A 19,022-nucleotide genomic window follows, 5' to 3' on the forward strand; every position below is an offset into this window, starting at 1 on the left:
ACTTATGGTTTATCGAGAAGTTTGAGAAAGTTTGACTGTTACAATGCGAGGTCTACATAGAAAGAAGAAATTCTGCGCCTGCTAGTTCATCGTAGTGTGACGTCGTGGTGTGGAGTTGTGGAAGCTTCGTCCGTCTAGCAGCTCCACAAGCATCCACTGAGATCAACATATGTTTCTCGGCCCTATCCGCATCTCCCCCAACACTGCGACGCGTCACGCGTCGACAGCTACTTTGATGTTGGAGATGCTTTCTTTTGCTCGTTCTAGGTGGGGGTACGAGCGGGGTAGCTCGGGAAGCTCAGCTGCCATCACGGCAAGCTTCGGAAGCTCATACATCATCGCTTTCCTTCGTTCTCTCTCGTGTTATCCATCTCGCCATCCATACGCACTCTTTTCGTTCCCCTAATTCTCTCTACAATGCCCCAAACACTCAAAATCGCATCCGCGCAGTCCCGCACGCTTTCCACAACCGCCGAGACCCTCGCCGCTCTCGAAGCGACAACGAAACGCGCCGCATCCCAAGGCATCGATGTCCTCCTATTTCCCGAAGCATACCTGGGTGGATATCCTCGTACTTGCGCTTTTGGCGCTGCGGTTGGCGGTCGCGCACCCGAAGGTCGCGAGCAGTTCCTGCACTATTTCCACGATGCTGTCGACATGGGCGACACACCGAGCGGCGCTGGGCAAGATTGGCTAGACCGGAAGCTCGAGTTGCCGAGAGGGAAGGACTACAGGGGTGATGGGATACGAGAGGAACTGGAGAGGATAGCAAGAGAGACGGGTGTCTTTGTTGTTACGGGGCTTGTGGAGAAGTCTGGTGGCACACTATACTGCGGGGTCGTGTTCGTGGATCCTAAGATGGGCGTGTTGGGAAAGAGGAGGAAGGTCATGCCCACAGGCAGCGAAAGGCTGATTTGGGGCATGGGAAGTGCGAGCACACTGAGGGCAGTCACAACGGAGATCAAGGGCGTGAAGCTGTGTATGGGGTCGGCGATTTGCTGGGAAAACTACATGCCATTGCTGAGGCAAAGCTTGTACAGCCAGAACGTCAATCTGTGGTTTGCGCCAACAGCAGATGCGCGTGATGCTTGGTCGTCGCTGATGCGCACTGTAGGCTGCGAAGGCCGATGCTTCGTGGTTAGTGCAAACCAGTGCGTCAAGAAGAAGCACCTCCCAGAATGGATCACCGGCAAAGCACAATCGCAAGGCAGTGGGAGCAAAAGCGGCGTTGGCAGAAGCCTATCGCAACAGAGTAATGGGATCGCTGGCAGACGACGAAGCACAATCACGAAAACGCCAGAGGGCCATGAAATCTGCATACCAATACCAGAGGGACAGGCCACTGAGGGCGATTCATCGGCGATTGACTCATCATCCACTGCAGAAGATGCGCTTAGTCCCACGCAGCAACCCTTCTCTCAGCCTCAGTCAGGGGACGGCGAGGAATATGTTTCGCGTGGCGGCTCTATGATAGTATCACCCTTGGGCGAGGTGCTTGCTGGACCAGTATGGGAGCAAGAAGATGAGCTGCTAGTCGCAGACGTCGATTTTGACGATTGTGAGCGCGGCAGACTCGACTTCGACTCTGGGGGAAGTTATTCGCGAATGGACAGCTTCAAGCTCAGCGTCGAGGGCCTTGACCTAAACCCACCACCGATGTAGACTATGTAAGCCTCAGTAATAGGTCCCTTTTAAGGCTAAATCTTTCAAGCATCTTTCTAGCACCACTATGGACAAGGTTATAAATGTAATTGATGCGACATCTATAAAACAGTTGGCTTGTCAGAACCGTATTTGGCTCCTCTGTTTGTTCAGAACTTGGGGCAATCCAGATACGTAGGCGCCCATGTCTGTCTGACTGCCTCTTGTGGATTAGGTCATGATTGGTAGAACCGGTGGGCCTGAGGCTGCGAGCTACCCCTCATACTTGGTCAAACGTTCCCAGCTCCCCATTCCCCTACGAGAGACACGCTAGATATTCACAGTACACCACGGGCCTCTCAACATACCTTCACATACTATTAATTCTCCTCTCGTCAAATTCCAGGCAATGACAACGCGCAAGAACCTTATCATCGACACCGACTTGCACAGCGATGTTGAGTACGCATAGCCTCGTTCCCATATCACAAGAAGCTTACTAGCGTACTAGTGATGCGGGCGCATTGCTGCTAGGCGCAACTCTCCCCAATGTCAACCTTCTTGGTGTCAACGTCAACCACCCCTGTTCATACTCTGCCCTCGCAGCGTCTGCTATCGTGGCACATTATGGACACCCGAAGACACCTATTGGTATTCGTCGCCCAATGAACGACGTGAGGTTCTTTGATGCCTGGGACTACAAGCGCGGCGAGTACACGAGTAAAGTGGCCTACCACTGGTCCGGAGGCACTCTACCATGGGGAAAGGCAGACAAAGCCTGGGATCCAGTTGTCCTGTACAGAAAGCTGCTCTCTGAATCAGAAGACGGAAGCGTGACGATTGCTTCTATCGGCTTCCTCGATAATGTGCGTTTCCAGAATGCGGCTGTTACTCATTCACAACTGGTCGCTAATGTCTGCAGCTGTCTGGACTTCTGGACTCCAAACCCGATGAGTACTCTCGGCTTGACGGTCGCGAGCTTGCCAGGACTAAAGTGGCAGAGCTCGTCGTCATGGGTGGCAAGTATCCGAAAGGTCGTAGCTGGAACTTCTGGGGCTCCAAGCCCGCCCTTGCCGCTCATGTGTTAGACACATGGGTCGGTCCAATAACGTTTGTAGGCACCACTGTCGGCAGAGAGGTATTAATAGGCGGACCGCTCATGGCGAGTGATCTGGAGGACGACCCAGTCCGAATGGCTTACATCTACTATGGTTTCGGGAAGCCGCTACCTAGTTGGGATCCACTTGTAAGTGTCCCTTTACGAATTGCTTGCGAGGCATACGCTGACTTCTTGCGCCCATATGTAGACTATCATGTATGCTGCGAATGGTCTTGATGACATGTTCGATGTTGCAGAGGACCGTGGCTACAATAAGATCAATCCTGAAGATGGTATGAACGAATGGATAAATGACGGGGTCTTGAGGGGGCGGCGGACTCTGAAACTGAAGGTCAGCAATGAAACTGCTGCGGCTGAGCTGGATCGTCTGTTTTTGGATGCTGCGCGAAGATACTCTAAGCACGCAGGCGCTGCCTAGAATGTCGGAATGCTATCATGAATCTGAATCGATCTCAGATACGTACCATCACCAGACGTACCTCCATCATGAGTAACTAGCAAGTGGGTATACTGATGTCGCGTTTCGGATTCTCCGAACTCGCTCAACGCAGTCGCTCGTTGATCAATCGGAAGCTGTTCGGAAGGCCGTTACATTGCGCTCTACTGCTTTATGTTCACAAAATTTCCTAGGTAAATGCACGACGGCACAACGTGCAGTACATGTGTACATGTCAAGCCCAGATGGTGCTAGCGGAAGACCCACGCGTGCTGCGTGACCAACAGCGATGACGTTGGCTGCAGGGTCCATGCTTCGCCCCAGCCCCAGCCTCAGCAAGATCCAACCGCGGCCGCTATCTAGACGCCAGCCTCGACCACTACCAGAGCTCTCCATTCTCCACAGCAACCCCAACCATCCTTCCCCAACTTCGAATCCACCTCGAAGTTGTTCCCGTCGTGTTTATTGCGCGACAACAACACCACCACAGCTCGTCTCTTGTACCGCAGCTGTCTTCACCGCCGCCATGCAGCTCACCACCCTCTTCCTCGCCGCGCTGAGCGCCGTCTCTGTCACCGCATCGCCCTCATGGATGGGTGGCGACCAGGTCACGATTAAGGAGGAGTACAAGGCCCCAGGCGACAACCCTCTGTACTTCTGCGGCGACCCAGCCGACGACCTTCTGAAGATTGAGAAGGTCGACCTGAGCCCCAACCCACCCAAGCCGTACGTGTTCCTTGTTGAAGCATCGTGAAGCTGCGCAATCGCATGCTTGAAAGCTTCGCGAATCTCGAGAGTGTACAATCGGAAGCTAACTCATATACAGTGGCGAGAAACTCAGCATCAAGGCCACAGGCGACTTCAAGGAGGAGGTCGGTGAGGGTTTCAAGATGCACCTACAAGTCAAGTACGGCCTCATCACACTCATCAACCAGAACGCGGATGGTTGCGAAACGATAAAGAAGGGAGACCTCGAGTGCCCGCTCGAGAAGGGCGAGATGAGCTTGACCAAGGACGTTGATCTGCCCAGGGAGATTCCTCCGGTACGTTTCAAGCTGCGATACGAATGAAAGAGTACTAATAGCACAACAGGGCACATACACCGTCCTCGCCGATGTCTTCACCGCAGAGGGCGACAAGATTACTTGCCTCACCGCCAAGATCGCTTTCCACCGGTAAATTGCCTCACTTCGTAACGACTCTACAACACACGAGGAGCAACGAGGATGTCTGATATTCAATGATGCAGGGGAAACGCGGAGGAAAGTAATGTAGGCAGTGGCAGCAAGATTAAGATGGGACAACCTAGGGTTCAGATGAGCGGACCTTTGGCTGGTTTGGTACAGGAGCGTTTAAGGCGGAGGAATGAGCTGTAAGCCATCTTTGGCGGATTTCTCTTTGTTTTGACTCGCGATATCAGCATGTGCCGATTGTAGGCCTTGGTTTAGATGTTTCCCAACCATGTCTCCCAGCATGATTCACATGTCAAGTTCAAGCTCACATTGGCATTACGAGGTACCTGCAGTAGACTATTGCATCGGCAAACAGATGACTAGTCTATTGCCGGTACCTCGCAATGACAGTGCAAGTTCAAGTTTGATATGGCATGTGGATTGAGAATGTAATGACGGATTAATGTAGATATGAAGCATACGGATACTCTTCAGGGCTTCCTTCTCCGACTTTCATGCATTTTGGTGGATATCATGTTTATTGACGTTGTAGCTTGTATGCACAGATGACTGCTGACGGCATATGCCTGGTACCCATCCACGAGTAGTGTATGCGACATATGCCGGGGCTGCCATGTTCCGCCAGTCTGCTACATCAGATGTCTACTCTCCGAATAACCTCCTCACCCTCTTCAGCACACTGTCCTTCTCGGGGTCGTACGGGTGGTCTTTCGATGGGATCTCGAGCAGGGAGGGAAAGGCGGCGGTGTATGTCTCGACTCGGTGTCGTATCTTCTCGGCGATCTATGGGTGGTTAGACATGTCTCAGTCTACAAGTCCGTAGAGACTCGGGTATCCTTCTAGATCCCAACGCCACATCCGGGGCGCATGAGACGTACGTGCTGGTTGATGAGCAGAATCGCGATATCCTTGCGCTCGGTGGTGAAGCGGTCGAATGCAGCTTCGATGGTCGCGGTCTCGGTCTTTGCGTCTACAACGAGGAAGTTCTTTTGGCTGTCCGGCGGTTGAGTGACATGCTGGGATACTCGTTAGTGTCCTGTCTACGTCGCGTGTCGCAGTAAGTAATAGCTTACGCCTACGCCTGCAAGCAGCATGCCCGTGCAAGTGTCCTGCGACCGGTTAGCGCCTTTGACCCGCTGAATGGGGAAGCCGCGAGATGCACACCTCGTCGCCTATCACGGCGAGGAACTGCCTGTCCTTGTACTGTGCCGCGGGTGCTGCCATATCGAGATTGTAGAGAGGCAGCTGTCGTGAGGTCGGAGCTTGGCTGCACTGAAGCTGGAGCTCCCGCGCGCCGTCGTCATGGGCGGGACCAGGGCCTAGTCCGCGTTAGGCCAACTGTTTGTACTGTCGCTTCTTTCACCCTTCGCGCTTTCTTCATTGTCGCCGCACCACCATGACTTGAGCCTTGCTGCTACGCCACTTCTTCTCACCTCTCTTCTACAACCCGGGACTCGCCCTTACAACTTATAATCGTAATACCACCGCGCCATGCCTCCTCTCGTGCGCCGCGCGCCGCTCTCGGAACGCATCAAAGCCTACTTCGACCTGTCCGACTGGCTCATCTGGATCTCGGAGGAACTCAACAGCTCTGACTGGGAGGACTTTGCATCCGCATATGCGCTCTACATCGGCTTCGGCGCAAACCTCCTCTTCGTACTCGCCCAGGCCAACAGCGGCGCATCCACGGCTTCGGACGACGATGGCGTCTTCAACGAGGTGCAGGGTCCTGGATGGATAAAGTGGATCATGGGCTTGCTGGTCCTGGTTCTGGGTGCAGCCAGCTTTGCCAACGCGTTTATGGTGTGGGGTAAGCGGAGGTATTACCGTCTCTTCGAGCAGAGTGTAGATGTTGCGCCACAGACGCCCAGCGCAAAGCGCGTCCGAGTCGACTCATCACCTGCTGCAGCGAGCCCAATGCAGTTTGTGAGGGGCTTGGTACAGAACAACGCGGCGAGCAGAGCGCATCCTGTTGAAGGCAGGGACGTCTGGGAAGTCGCCGTTTGGGACCCAAACCCGCTATGCCTGGAGCTGTTCTGCCTGTTCAGCCCGTTGCATGTGGTGCTCTACTACTTCAACCTCCCAGTTGCTCCCTTGGATCCTAGACCGAGCGTCAGGGTGACCACGACGATCTTCATCGGAGCCGCGCTCTCGCTTCATCTTTGGTGGCTTAGGAGCTCCTTTATGCAGCAGGCCAAGGACAACTCTCTCATCAGTCGCCAGGTGCTTCACGAGTACGATAGCAAATTTGTCCACCCCTCACTACAGAAGCCATGCCGCGACGTCGGAATCCAGACCATCTCGACAAACCGGACCCGAGACTCGAGCGTCGGTGTCAAGGGCAGTAGCCACGGTCTTGCGAGCTCAATCGTTACATATACACCAACCACTATCGTGAACCGCAAAACCTTCCGCACGAACCCGAATGTAAGCTACGCCTCGCAGTACGACCCTGATAACATGGAATCTCCATCTGTCACACGCTCCTCGAGACGAAGATCCTCCATCCACCAAGACCGTGGCACCTCACAATACACAACCACCTCCACAGCTACAGACGCCGACTTCTCCTCTCCGATTCGACCCTCGCAAACGCCCAATCCCTTCCGTCAAGCACCCACCATTCCCCGAACGAACACCAAGCCTACGGACGGCGGATACCTGGGGGTCAACACACATGCCGCGTCGCCTCTACGGAAGTCCGCGAGTGCAAACTTCTCAAGAGATGGCGAGAGAAGTGCGAGCCGTGGCAGGGATAGCCTCGGCGGTGCTTTCGAGCGCAGGGCTAGTCCAAGCAAGCGGGATGTCAGCCCTCTGAAGAGGATCAGTCTTGGCAATTTGGGCGCTGCGAGGGAGAGCGGCGAGAAGACACTGGGTCAGTCGGCGAGCTTGGGCAGAAGCAACCCGTACGGAAGCCTTGGTGTTGGACGAAGGGAAAGCGGGAGGTACTAACGAAGTACGACTCAGTGGTACATGTACTCATGAGGGACACGAAGGTCAGGATGGAGAAGTGTGTGTACGATGGTGAGATGTGAGTTCGTTCAGTTCATGTATATTCTACTATCTACAATACCCGAGAGGAGCGACCGACAAGGCGCTCTTCCATTACAGAATCTCATTAATCACATAAATCGATGTGTACCTTTTTTTAACCTTGCGCGATCATCATGTAGATATCGGCAAACTTTTTGAAAATAGTCACTCGATCATGCATGTCACGTTTCCGCTTGGCGAGTCCATCTATATAAACCTCCATCCATCACTCAAACGTTCTTCCTTCATCACTCCACAGTTCTTACTTATTTTCCAAAACAATACTGCCAGACAATCATGGCTGCCCTCTGAGTTCCCAAAAATAGACGGGCTAGGCAACATGTCGTAGACATCGACGTCATCTTACTTACTTAAAACCTCCCGAGTACAGGTTGATGTGCTCCTGGAAGAGTAGACCACCAAAGAAACAGAAGTTTGGTGGAATGTTTCGTCCTCTCTACAGGGGCTCTTGACACCTATCTTCGAGATGACGCTCAACATATTTGAACTACTACTACGGCTGGAGTGTCTCTTCTTCATTATTCGATATCGTTGGGTTATCTCCAAATCCATAATTCTGTCCATATATGACCACTTCCTGTCTTTCGCCAAAAAGTTCTCTGCGTCTGCGCCATGTGCGGCTGGTCCTGCCGCGCTCGCCTTATTCGTTCGGAAATGCTCAAAAGACCAAGACTACACGCGATGTGAGCAAGTGACCAGAAAAAAGACATTCAAAGATGCCATGTTCTTTGCTGGCAGGTTGGAGCCTCACTCAGAAAATTTCCGCCTTTTTAGAGAAACTAAATACTTCTGCTTTATCTGCGGAGGTTCTCTTCTCTCACAGCCTTTCCTACCATCGAAAATCCAAAACAGACAAACACTCTGTCATGATGGGCGCTTTTTCCAAACAAAACGAAGCAACATTACATGGAGCATATCTCCAGTTCTCCAAAAACCAGAGACAATAGTAAGGATGAAGGAAAGACAACGATGCCTTGCGATCTTGTCGTCGAGTAACAATAATGGTCTGCGTACAGTGTCTTGTCGATCGATATTAAAAGTTCGAAACCGCCTACCCATGTGCAGCAAGCATCCCGGTCTTGCAACGGTTTTACCGTTGAGCTAGAGGCTCGTCTTGGGATCAGGATATATAAAAGACTCTCGTATGCTCTCTCGAAGTCTTCTTCTTCATCAACTCCAGTTTCAGTTTCACCAAAAAACAAGAGCGAAGATCCATATGTCTGCTGAGTGCTCCAAAGCCGTACACAAAGAACTCATGGAGTTCTTTCCCTTTTTCCAAAAAACTCGGATACAATGTCATGTTGAAAGAAAGTGATCGCTTTGATCCAGGCGCTGCAAAGAGATTCTCATGCACCGGATATCTAGATCGAAAACATAACCACGACCTAAACATGTCTTTCCTGGGCTGTAAGCCAGAAATACCCGTGTACTTAGCTGTGTGGTTATATGTCTAGAGGTCTAACATCATCGTGACAGCCAGTGTTCTACATCGAAAAGGCACACGCCGTCGCACATGGTGTGTCCATATCGAAGTGTGCACAAAACCATGATCGCTTGTTCTACGGCATGCGTACCCGCTGCATTCAGCTTCTAGAAACCTTGCTCAAAATTATGGTACTGGCAGCTGATGTTTTGTTCTTCCGCCGCCTGATCGAAAGACTTTCTCAAACATGTCATGGCTGTGAGATCGCGATCACAAACAGGTTATTCTACACCGCCAGTTTTTCTCATTCTCTCTCTCTATACTCTGACACACATGTCAAAATACGTCTAAAGATGGAACGAAAAAGCAATGTGCGACAGCGAAGCTTGTTGCTGTTCTCAGCCCTACAAGCATCATCCCGCTCAACGGCCACTTCCTTCGTTTTTCCCACACCGTTTTGTCTAAAAGACTCGAGGGGATCCGGCATCTGGCAGGAAATTGTTGGGGTTCTACGTCATGGGATGGTGTTGGGAAAGTACACGCGGCCTCGCATGCGTTGGTCTCGTATAGATTGGAATTTCGGGTGCCTGGAAAAAGGATACATGGTGTTGACAAAATCTTGATCGTTGGTGCCGGTTGATGCGAGAATGATGTCACAGGCATGTTAAAATGAATTTGAGCGTAATGTTTGAAGTTATTGAATGCATTTCGTAGCTAATGGATATATACAAAAAAGGCGTATCAAAACATGGTTTTGCAAGAGGTTTCATGAAACCTCTGACCACTTGGTATATCATCGTCGTTCACAATCATCCGACTCTTCGTTGAAGAACCATATCCGTCCGTTGTCGTGATTCAGAAAGTACAAGTCCGTTCAGCAAGCGCTTAGACAGAGTTGATGAAGGAGAGGAGCGCAGAGGTGCGAGCGTAAACACCGGGGAAGCCCTCCTGAGCGCAGCCGTTGCCGAAGGAGACGAGACCAATGAGAGTCTTGGAGGAGTCGACAATGGGGCCGCCAGAGTCACCCTGGCAGGAGTCCTTTCCACCCTGGGGGAAACCAGCGCAGATCATGTTGGTGGTGATGGCAGAGGTTCCGTAGGAGGAGCGGCAGCTGGCGCGGGAAACGATGGGGACGGTGACCTTCTGGAGAGCAGCAGGGCTGCTGCCGCCCTCAGTGAGAGCACCCCAGCCGGCAACGACGGCGTTGGATCCAGCAGCGGGGTCGGAGCCAGCAGCAGGAAGGCGAGCATAGCCGATGGAGCCGCTGGCAGCGACGGAAGTCGAGAGCTTCCAGATGGCGACATCCCAGTCTTGACCAGAGCTGCGGTAGTTGGGGTGGACGGTGACGGAGGAGACGCCAACCAATGTACCGCCGGATGCCTTTTGCAGGCTACCAGCACGGATCTTGAGGGTGCTGACAGAGCCGATGACTGAGCTCACGGAGCAGTGAGCAGCAGTGACGACGGTGGTGGCGTCCAAAAGCGAACCACCGCAGAGATGCTGTCCGTTCTTCTGAAGGCTGACAATGAAGGGAAAGTCGCCAGAGGCAGCAGCGGTTCCACCGACAATGTCGTCAACGGGAGCATCCTCGGGGAACTCGTACTCGGGGTCTTGAGGAGTAGGAGCCGCAAGGACGAGCGCAGGGAGCGCGATGGCGATGATAGATTGGAAACGCATGATGATTGTTTCGAGTGAATGAGGCTACACGGAGTAGGACTGTGAAGTGATTGAAGTGAAGAGACAAGCGACTGACTGAGCTGGCTGATGATGAAAAGAAAGGGAAGTGACTCTATACTTATACACAGACCATCATCCCCTGATCATCAAACACGCAATCCAGTGCAGTGTCTCCATCGTGTTGTCCGGAGTCGCCAAGCGTGATCGACTAGGTGTGCACTTTGTCCTTCCGAATTGGGGGTCCGCTTCGGCTTGGCGAAGTCTTAACGAGAGTCCGCCCATCGTACCTTTGGCGCGCCGGTGCGTGCTAGGTGACCCTGTCCATGTAGGTACGTTATCTGTGTGTAGTATAAGCTTTCCGGCTGTTTACCTCACAACGAATGCGAAGGACGAAGCTGATCTAGCGGTTGCTCCCGTATACCAGGATCAAGGCGAGTTTTGCCTCACAGCTGCAGTCTGCAGGTCCGCTTCTCCAGATCGTTGCTTTTTCGCCCCTGTCTCATTCTAGCTTAGGGCTGCGATCTCAGCCATCTCTTGTGCTTGAAACATGTCGAAAGTAAGACTGTTTCCTCTCACGGCCTCAGGCAACCGCAACATAGCCATCAAACATGGTTGTTTCTACTCGGGGTGTGTCGCAACAAGGCCGTTACAGCGACGCTGTTCCCTAGATAGCAGGAGGTTGTGACGCCGTTCCATATCCTAGCTATAGTAAAGCCGAAGTACCATCGTATTTCCTTTGCCATAGTCTTGGTCCTCGTAGAGTCCATCGAATCGACGCGATCTTATCGCGGCGTATAGCGCCGTCATGCGTTGTCTCCTGAAGAGGCAAGAGATTTTGCCACATGTGGTGTGCATACCGACACAAGCGCCGACCAGGTTCCTGTAACATCTCGTGGTAGGCGAACCACGATGCAGGCTGTGTATATTGCCCTACATGATCGGCATTGTACGTGATTTGTGCCATTTTGTCGGGGGACGAATAGTGTGTTGATGTTAGGTTAGGCGTGACTAGTACGCCAGTGGGGAAAAGGCAGGAGGATTGACCTGCCACAACGGATAGGTCCGCATGGGCTGCTAGCAAAACACTCGCGCACTTGGCCCCGGCATGCACATTGCGACGTCGGAGATGGCGAGCATTCAGGATGTCGCATTATGGCGTTCGCTGGGTGACACCGGCTCTGGGCCAGGAAAGGCAGGAGATGGAGGAGCTATTGGTAGGGCGGAGCTTTAATGTCTTGGCGACGCGCGCGTGAGCCGGCAGACTGCCGGAGGTAGTATCGATCTACACAACGGCGCTGAAACCTGCACATAGTATGGCTGGTATGGAGATCTCCAGTGCTTGCCGGTGGTTTACCGCATGTGAAGTGGTCGAGAAACAAAGGCGGTCGAAACGTTGTGTTCAGCGCCCGGCCGCGTCCGCGTCCAGCCTCGGTACCATAGTCAACAACACTCTGCTTCGATAAGGCCACTGTATACGTAAATTGCTTTCGTCAACATGTCGCTTGATGCGCCGAGCATGAATGCCAGATAACGCCATGCAGAAATACTAGCGCAGTGCCTTCAGCCTCATCCGAAGTCTGCGTCATATGCAAGGTACTTCGACTGTTGCCTTGCCTGCACAACATGCGTGGCGCAGCTGCTACTAATACTCCTGACACCATCTCAACTCTCTGCACTGCAATACCCACCACATCCAGAACGAATGCCAGCTGATTCGAAAGGTCGTCGCAACCTCTTGTGGGCATTTGGATTATTCTCTCTGATCCTAATATCATTCCACATCTTCTCGTCAAAAGAAATGGATAGCCTCCCCGCCCCTTTCACCATCGAAATCGATGGCAGCCCCATCGCCAAGGTCGACGGCAACGCCGAAGACAAGACGCATGCGAAAACAGGCACGGACGCAGCCGTCTTTGAACTCAAGGGCAGCCGTCTGCAGTGCGACGGTCACATTCTTGGACGAGCCATGGTAGAAGACCGTAGCTTCCTTCCAAAGCAAGTGTGGTGGTTCAAGGCAGACACCGATTTGCCCGTGCATAAAGTTACTGCAAGCCAGGATGGTGACTCGTACCAACTGAAGTTCTCCAGTATGTGTATTGCGGTGATGTGATCATACTCATACTAAAAACGTGCAGACGCGCCTCTGATGGTAGACGATGGAGGGGTCTTTGCGGATCTCCTTGGGGGTGAGTATCCTCCACTTTGGCATCGAAATGACTTCTAACATTCCCAGATAACCCTTCTAAAGTGGTCTTGAAGATGCAGTCGTAGTTATGGAGTGGTTGAATGCGTAAGTATACATGCTGTTTAAAGTTCATGGCATGTGCTGGTAGGAGTTTCGGTATGACGTCACGCGCCATGACATGTCACCAGCTGAGCAGCTGCACGACCGGCATTCCTGCAGATCAGCCGTATCTTTTCATGGTACACGATGTATGCATCTAGACTATCAATCATATCTGAATTCATTTTTTCGTGCCTGCCTCGCCATCTCAATTGTAGACCTTTGGCTGTTAAAGTAGAGTGGAGTAATCCCAACTAATAGGTCTATGACGGCAAGGCCTGCCGGCCATACGTGAAACAATGTCTCAGAACAAGAGACATGGCCGCCGTATCACGTAAAGATCGATAAGTGTACCCTACACTTCCTCCGCACGCCGTAACAGAAGTATTCCGAGGTTTTGGGCACCTCTGTTGCTCATCGCGCGCAATTGGCCCTTCATGAGTAATCCACGGCAAAAGTAACACCCCAACTTGGATCGAGTCCCAGAAATCTCTTGTACTCTTCCACGAGGTGGGACTGGCTAATTAGACCTGATCCCATCCAGCCAAGCGCGTCTTTCTCTTTAAGAACGATACGCATGGGCAAGTTGGAGGGTCCGACTGTATAACGGCTAACTTGCAACTTGATCTGTGTAATGCGGTGTTGCTTGATGTACCTGACCCAGGTCGCATGACTGGTGTTCATGAAAGCCGTGAACGAGTCTATGGTGAGCGTGTCGACATTGAATGGTGCAGGTTGGGGCGTTATGGTGTACTCAGGGAACCGGTGCCTGAACTTGAGAAGTGGGAGGACATCAACGTGTTTCAAACAGTCCATTCTGACCCAGAGACGCAGGGTGCCGGTCGCTTTGGAGTAGCTCTTGATGCGTTTCCGAACGTCTTCGTTTAATCGTGAACCTCCACGTAACACTGGAAAGAACGCTTTGAAGTATCCTTCTAGTGCGAAGAGCGGGAACTGATGAGTAGACAGCCACAAAGGACGAAACTCAGTACGAATCAGCGAGCAAACTTGTGTCAAGCCGATGTAAGGAAGCGGTCTCGCTTGGGTGATGGCGGCTGCTTTCTCCTCAACTGCGTTTCTGCGTCTGGATTTCTTTGGCTTTTCATGGGTCCTAGGAAAGCTGCGGAAGCTCCATTCGATCGCCATTCCGTAGATTCGGTTGCGTAGTTCTAGGTTTAGTCAGTAAAGTTTAGGTTTCAGGTGCACAGCAATGACTGACCTCCTGGCAGATCGAGGAACCTAAACACCTGATCTGGATCTATCACCCATGGCGCATTTGTCACCTTGTCTGCTTCGGGGATGATCGTGTCTTCTGTGGCAGCTGCCTGGGCCTTTCGACGTTTTTTTGGGGGCTCGGAGTTGCTATTGCCAATGGCTCGCTTCATGCCAGCGCTCTTGCCTGCGCCTTTGCTGTCGACCGCCTGGACTGTCTTCGCGTTCCATTTACGGGCCCTATATCACGTATATTAGCTACTATAACAGATCATAGTCGATCGCAACACTCAACAATACTTACTTGGCCGGCATGGGAGGCGTCATTAGTGGTGTAAGGTTGGTGGATGCAGGAGAGATGTTGCAAGAGTGAGGCTCGATGTTGCGGGGTGCGTGGGCGTGGTATGGGCCGAGCTCGGACCCTGTCAGAGAGGGCGGTGGATACGCGGTCACTCCCGCGGCTGGTGCCTAGTTGCATTGTGATGGATGTATGTAATTCTGATTCGCTTGTTCGTGGGGATAGCTGTTTGCTCAAGCGGTTACGTGACGATGCTGGCACATGCAACCCGTAGGTACCGTACACTTGCGGATATTCGCACTCTATTCCTCGAAACTGTTCATAATAAGCCACCGACATCAACGCGGAATGGCTCGGATTTCTCATCTCACGAGAAAGAAATAAGCGAAGTCATTGAGGATGGGTAGTACGTCTTATTGGACCCACTGTCAATCCAGTGTTAGCTAGGGCTTCTGGTATTTCTTTTTATGAGATACGAACAACCACCTTTCTAAGTTATCAGACGCCGGCAGTGACTTCTGGCATGTTGACCAGCCAGTTCTCCCAAAATCTGAAACCGTCGATGCCCTGCTCGCGGCACAGTGCGCCGGCTTCTTCAGCCATCTCCAACTCTTCCGTCGCGACTCCAACGCTCCAGCCGAATCGCTCTGCTGTTTCTTGAGCAGTGACACCCCTGCCAAATGCTTGCCAGTCCCAGGTGACTTCCATGCTTGGTGGTGCTTGATGTAGCGTCTTGAGCCATGCCAGCAAACTCGCAATGGTCTTCTCATCGGTGCGATCGCGTCCTTGTACGACGAGCAACCCGCTCTTGAACTGACGGAGGCGCACGGGAAGTTTTAATGTATCCCACATTCGAGCTGCCTTCTCGAAGTCGGTCGGGCTTACGAGCTCAACACCACCTCTTGCGCGGTTGAAGACAGCCCATAAATCTACCAAGGTCATGATACCGCCCTCTTTCCTGAGTATACCTCGAGTGTCGTCCGTGAGCCATTCTGCCAAGTTTCTTGACAGCTCCGATACGTATAGCGACTCAGAGCCAGACCCTGTACCGAGCATGTCCTTTGTTGTCACTAGGCCGAGTGCGGAAGCGGACTGAGATGCTAAAGCGTTGGCTTCCGAGCTGCCGTTAGTCCCCAGATTGGCCTGTGATGCAAACTGTTCTGCCAGTGCTATGATCTCTTTCGCGGAAGTCATAAGCGCATCGAGGTCTTCGAAAGCGCTCCCAATCATAGCCTCGTTATTCTGTCTCTGCTCCAGGCCTCTTCGCTCCAGCCCCGCAATGCCGACCACGCGAGGTCGTTCAACCTCCGTTGATGAAGCGTCAGAGTTGGCTGTGTAGCTGTCGTTAAAATTACCGGAAGACGGCCGTGGCTTGGGAATCGGTGGGGCGCTTTGAAGCAGCCACTTGCGCTGGACCAATGCGTTCTTCAGGCGCTCGAAAAATATCGGTCCTCCACCGGCGCGGAAAGATATCTTGATGCATTCGACAGACTCGGACTGCAAAGGTGAAGATAAAGTCGGACCTGGAGATTGCGGTCTAGTAGGTTCTTGAAGCATATCCAACCTCTTATCTATGGCTGTTGTCAAGGATGCACCACATATCTCGCAGTTGAGCAGAGAAGGATGATTCTGGTAGGTACATCTCGGGCATGACGACGTTCCTCCTGCGCTTGCGGGAGCAGGAACGCTACCCTTTGTATCTTTGGGAGGTGGCCCAGGCGCTGGTCTGTTTGAGATGGCTGCTATGGCTGCCTTGACTACATGCACGGTCGGCGGCTTAATTCCACATGCTAGACAAGGCGGTATGGGTGTACGTGATGCGAGCGCGGGGTCGAAGTTGGACGGGACCGGGTTCGAGAAAGAGCAGATAGGGCACACCCAGGTCGCGCTCGCTGGGGGCGGTGGTGCCGGACTACTGTGTCGTGGAGGAGTTAACGACGATGTGGCCTGAGGATGCGAGGGAACGGACGCGCCACGCGTCAACTGTTTTAGGGGCTTTGGATATAATGTGATCTTGGGCGACGACTTGAGGAAGCCGGCCTGTATGTCGTTAGTGTCGGGTGCCTCTACTTTGCACGCAGGGGGATGCACACATAGAATTCTGGTTTCTCGACGTCCTTGAGGAAGATAGCGACGGAGTTCTTGCGTGGCTCGCTATGATCGACATAGCAGACGCGATGCGACGTCAAGTATGACTGGCCATTCTGGTACTGGGGGATCTTGAATTTCCTATGTGCCTGGTCAGCAGCGTATAAGAGCCCTGGGGAACATGCGCATACCCCTCATAGAGCCCTACGGCGTCTTGGACGAAAAGCAGCGTCTCCTCCGGCAGGAGCGACGGGCGCAGTGCGGTTGTGAGGTCGAGTTGATGCAGGAACATTCAGACCATTCGCAAGTTGGAAAATGCGAGGTACGTCCATCGCATTGGGTCGAGTCGACGATGACCCGATCCCGCCTGCATTCACCAGCCAGGCCCGGGCCCAGCAGTCGTCATTGGCCAGGGCTAGCTTGCTTGCGGCTAGACCCACGCTAGTCGTCGCCAAGCAAAGCGCGACCACTGCGACGCAAATCAGTCGAGCGGGCCGTCGCTTCACTCTCACCTCCACAACAATAGATCCATCCCCGCGCCATCTCTCCCACATCTCTTTTTCTCGCCTTTACCTACTCACACAACAGTCAATCTGGGTTTCACTTCTTTTGGTTTGCTTGCCTGCTTATGTCGTTGCCCTCTGCCACTGTAGCCTGGTCCCGGCCAATGCAGTCACCCGCGTACAACGCAGTCAACCCACGCACCACACTCCAACCTGCGCCCGCGCCTGTTAGTCTCCTCACTTATACGAGAGTTCCAATCCACGCTCACACACGCCAGCAGCCAGTCATGGCTCCGGAAGCTCCGAAGAAGAAGGTCGAGTGGCCTCCCGCCGTCCGCGAATACGTTAGGCGTGCTTTCGATCCGCAAAACGCCATCCCAGGCATCTCCCAAGCAGACATGCAGGCGCGATTAAAGACAACCATCGGTTGGTTCGCCGAGCGCAACTCGCACGACACTGTTCATTGGCCTACATTCCCTCTTCCCCAAGAGCTTCTCATGGAGGAACGAAGGGCGGCGGCTCTTGGAATGCCTGCTACTGCTGTTCCCAACGGCATACACCCTGCATACATGAATGGCTCAGCCGCACACACTAACACATCTCCAACGCAATCAAAGAAGCGCAATGCCCACGAAGCTGAGAATGCACAAGTCGAGCAAACACAAGCCAATGTCCCACCGTGGCGCAAAACTAACCTAGCATCTCGTATGACCTTTGCCGACGGACACAACGAAAAGCGCCAGAAGAAGAACGCCCTCTCGGATGCCGCAAGTAAGTTTGACCAGGCTGAGCTTGACAAGCGACGACAGCGCTTCCAGCTCGGCAACAATGGCACCAAGACGACGCCCCCATGGGGCTCATCGCGTAAGGATGAAGACGAAATGCCCACTGGACCTGTTGTTGGAACGAACGAAAATCTCGAGAAAAGCTACTTCCGCCTTACGGCCCCGCCCAAAGCTGAAACCGTCCGACCGCTCCATGTGCTCAAGAAGACCTTGGCCATGCTTGTGGAAAAGTGGAAGGCGGAAAAGAACTACAACTACATCTGTAATCAATTCAAGTCAATCCGCCAGGATCTTACTGTTCAGCACATCAAGAACGCCTTTACTGTCAAGGTGTATGAGATCCACGCCCGGATATCATTAGAAAAGGGGGATTTGGGTGAGTATAATCAGTGCCAGACGCAGCTGAAGGCACTGTATGCGCAGAACTTGGGAGGCAACCCGGCTGAGTTCAAGGCGTACCGCATTCTCTACTTCGTATATACGTGCAACAAGACCGACATGAACGACATGTTGGCAGAATTAACCCTCGCAGACAAATCCCACCCATGGATCAAGCATGCTCTGGACGTTCGGTCTTCGCTTGCCCTTGGCAATTATCATAAGTTTTTCAGACTGTACCTCGAAGCAGAGAACATGGGCGCTTATCTCATGGACATGTTCGTCGAGCGTGAGCGCCTCAATGCTCTAGCTAATATGTCCAGAGGGTATGTACACGGGTTCCCAATCGTGCAGGTTTTTGCTAACAAGCTGTAGATATGTAAATGTCACACTCCGCTTCCTCACTGACGAACTTGGTTTCGACAACGATGAGATATGCCGTGAATTCCTCGAAACCCACGGTGCCCAGAACGTCATTGAAGACAAAGGCGATGGTCAATATCGTGTCAGGATCCGAGAAGCCGCATCTCAATTCGAAAGCCTGCGTGCCGCCGCATTCAGCAAAGTAGACATCAAGGGCCAAATATGAATCGACATCGGAGCCAGCACAAACTTCTTTTCATCTTCTGCAGTATCATTATCCCGATTCCGAGTTATTCATTTGCACTAATTCACCACGATACCCTGCGCCACATGGCACGTCACGCGTGTCTCGAACTGCGACCTTCCGGTATCGATTGCTTCTTTCCCGATGTCAATAGTCGGAACATGGGGTTTCCGCCTCATGCGTTGGATGCGCGGAATCTTCTAGTGTGCTTCTCATACATGCGACGTCTCAGATGTTGTTCATCACCTACCAAAATGGATTTTGGTAAACTTACGGTACGTCATGGGCGTGCATGAAGGAAGTGGGTTGGAAAACAAAATGGG

General features: G+C 52.6%; 10 protein-coding genes across 10 annotated transcripts; 6 read left to right on the plus strand and 4 right to left on the minus strand.

Annotated features, from left to right (window-relative positions):
- Positions 1-417: 417 nt before the first annotated feature.
- On the plus strand, positions 418-1,662 carry J4E84_000224 (uncharacterized protein; the record flags this gene model as incomplete). Its single annotated transcript, XM_049382867.1, has 1 exon — positions 418-1,662. One exon carries the CDS (start codon positions 418-420, stop codon positions 1,660-1,662), a length of 1,245 nt encoding a protein of 414 aa, XP_049248385.1.
- A 388-nt stretch (positions 1,663-2,050) lies between these two features.
- Positions 2,051-3,179, plus strand: J4E84_000225 (uncharacterized protein; the record flags this gene model as incomplete). The annotated part of the gene is made up of 4 exons (XM_049382868.1): positions 2,051-2,103; positions 2,153-2,507; positions 2,564-2,887; positions 2,949-3,179. The coding sequence occupies 4 exons, from the start codon at positions 2,051-2,053 to the stop codon at positions 3,177-3,179; spliced, it is 963 nt and encodes a 320-aa protein (XP_049248386.1).
- Positions 3,180-3,723: 544 nt separating this feature from the next.
- J4E84_000226 (uncharacterized protein) lies at positions 3,724-4,376 on the plus strand (the record flags this gene model as incomplete). Its single annotated transcript, XM_049382869.1, has 3 exons — positions 3,724-3,923; positions 4,024-4,240; positions 4,290-4,376. The coding sequence occupies 3 exons, from the start codon at positions 3,724-3,726 to the stop codon at positions 4,374-4,376; spliced, it is 504 nt and encodes a 167-aa protein (XP_049248387.1).
- A 656-nt stretch (positions 4,377-5,032) lies between these two features.
- Positions 5,033-5,614, minus strand: VMA7 (H(+)-transporting V1 sector ATPase subunit F; the record flags this gene model as incomplete). Its single annotated transcript, XM_049382870.1, has 4 exons — positions 5,033-5,173; positions 5,269-5,406; positions 5,464-5,499; positions 5,555-5,614. The coding sequence occupies 4 exons, from the start codon at positions 5,612-5,614 to the stop codon at positions 5,033-5,035; spliced, it is 375 nt and encodes a 124-aa protein (XP_049248388.1).
- Positions 5,615-5,881: 267 nt separating this feature from the next.
- Positions 5,882-7,342, plus strand: J4E84_000228 (uncharacterized protein; the record flags this gene model as incomplete). The annotated part of the gene is made up of 1 exon (XM_049382871.1): positions 5,882-7,342. The coding sequence occupies one exon, from the start codon at positions 5,882-5,884 to the stop codon at positions 7,340-7,342; it is 1,461 nt and encodes a 486-aa protein (XP_049248389.1).
- Positions 7,343-9,752: 2,410 nt separating this feature from the next.
- On the minus strand, positions 9,753-10,544 carry J4E84_000229 (uncharacterized protein; the record flags this gene model as incomplete). The annotated part of the gene is made up of 1 exon (XM_049382872.1): positions 9,753-10,544. The coding sequence occupies one exon, from the start codon at positions 10,542-10,544 to the stop codon at positions 9,753-9,755; it is 792 nt and encodes a 263-aa protein (XP_049248390.1).
- A 1,702-nt stretch (positions 10,545-12,246) lies between these two features.
- On the plus strand, positions 12,247-12,815 carry J4E84_000230 (uncharacterized protein; the record flags this gene model as incomplete). The annotated part of the gene is made up of 3 exons (XM_049382873.1): positions 12,247-12,631; positions 12,680-12,730; positions 12,778-12,815. The coding sequence occupies 3 exons, from the start codon at positions 12,247-12,249 to the stop codon at positions 12,813-12,815; spliced, it is 474 nt and encodes a 157-aa protein (XP_049248391.1).
- A 448-nt stretch (positions 12,816-13,263) lies between these two features.
- Positions 13,264-14,355, minus strand: J4E84_000231 (uncharacterized protein; the record flags this gene model as incomplete). Its single annotated transcript, XM_049382874.1, has 3 exons — positions 13,264-13,997; positions 14,048-14,280; positions 14,345-14,355. 3 exons carry the CDS (start codon positions 14,353-14,355, stop codon positions 13,264-13,266), a joined length of 978 nt encoding a protein of 325 aa, XP_049248392.1.
- A 481-nt stretch (positions 14,356-14,836) lies between these two features.
- On the minus strand, positions 14,837-16,718 carry J4E84_000232 (uncharacterized protein; the record flags this gene model as incomplete). The annotated part of the gene is made up of 3 exons (XM_049382875.1): positions 14,837-16,378; positions 16,432-16,567; positions 16,618-16,718. 3 exons carry the CDS (start codon positions 16,716-16,718, stop codon positions 14,837-14,839), a joined length of 1,779 nt encoding a protein of 592 aa, XP_049248393.1.
- Positions 16,719-17,216: 498 nt separating this feature from the next.
- J4E84_000233 (uncharacterized protein) lies at positions 17,217-18,681 on the plus strand (the record flags this gene model as incomplete). The annotated part of the gene is made up of 2 exons (XM_049382876.1): positions 17,217-18,418; positions 18,468-18,681. 2 exons carry the CDS (start codon positions 17,217-17,219, stop codon positions 18,679-18,681), a joined length of 1,416 nt encoding a protein of 471 aa, XP_049248394.1.
- Positions 18,682-19,022: the final 341 nt, after the last annotated feature.

The sequence above is a fragment of the Alternaria hordeiaustralica genome (assembly GCF_023758085.1).
Source record: "Alternaria hordeiaustralica strain BMP 2776 chromosome Unknown scaffold_1, whole genome shotgun sequence".
In the NCBI taxonomy this organism is placed as follows: domain Eukaryota; kingdom Fungi; phylum Ascomycota; class Dothideomycetes; order Pleosporales; family Pleosporaceae; genus Alternaria; species Alternaria hordeiaustralica.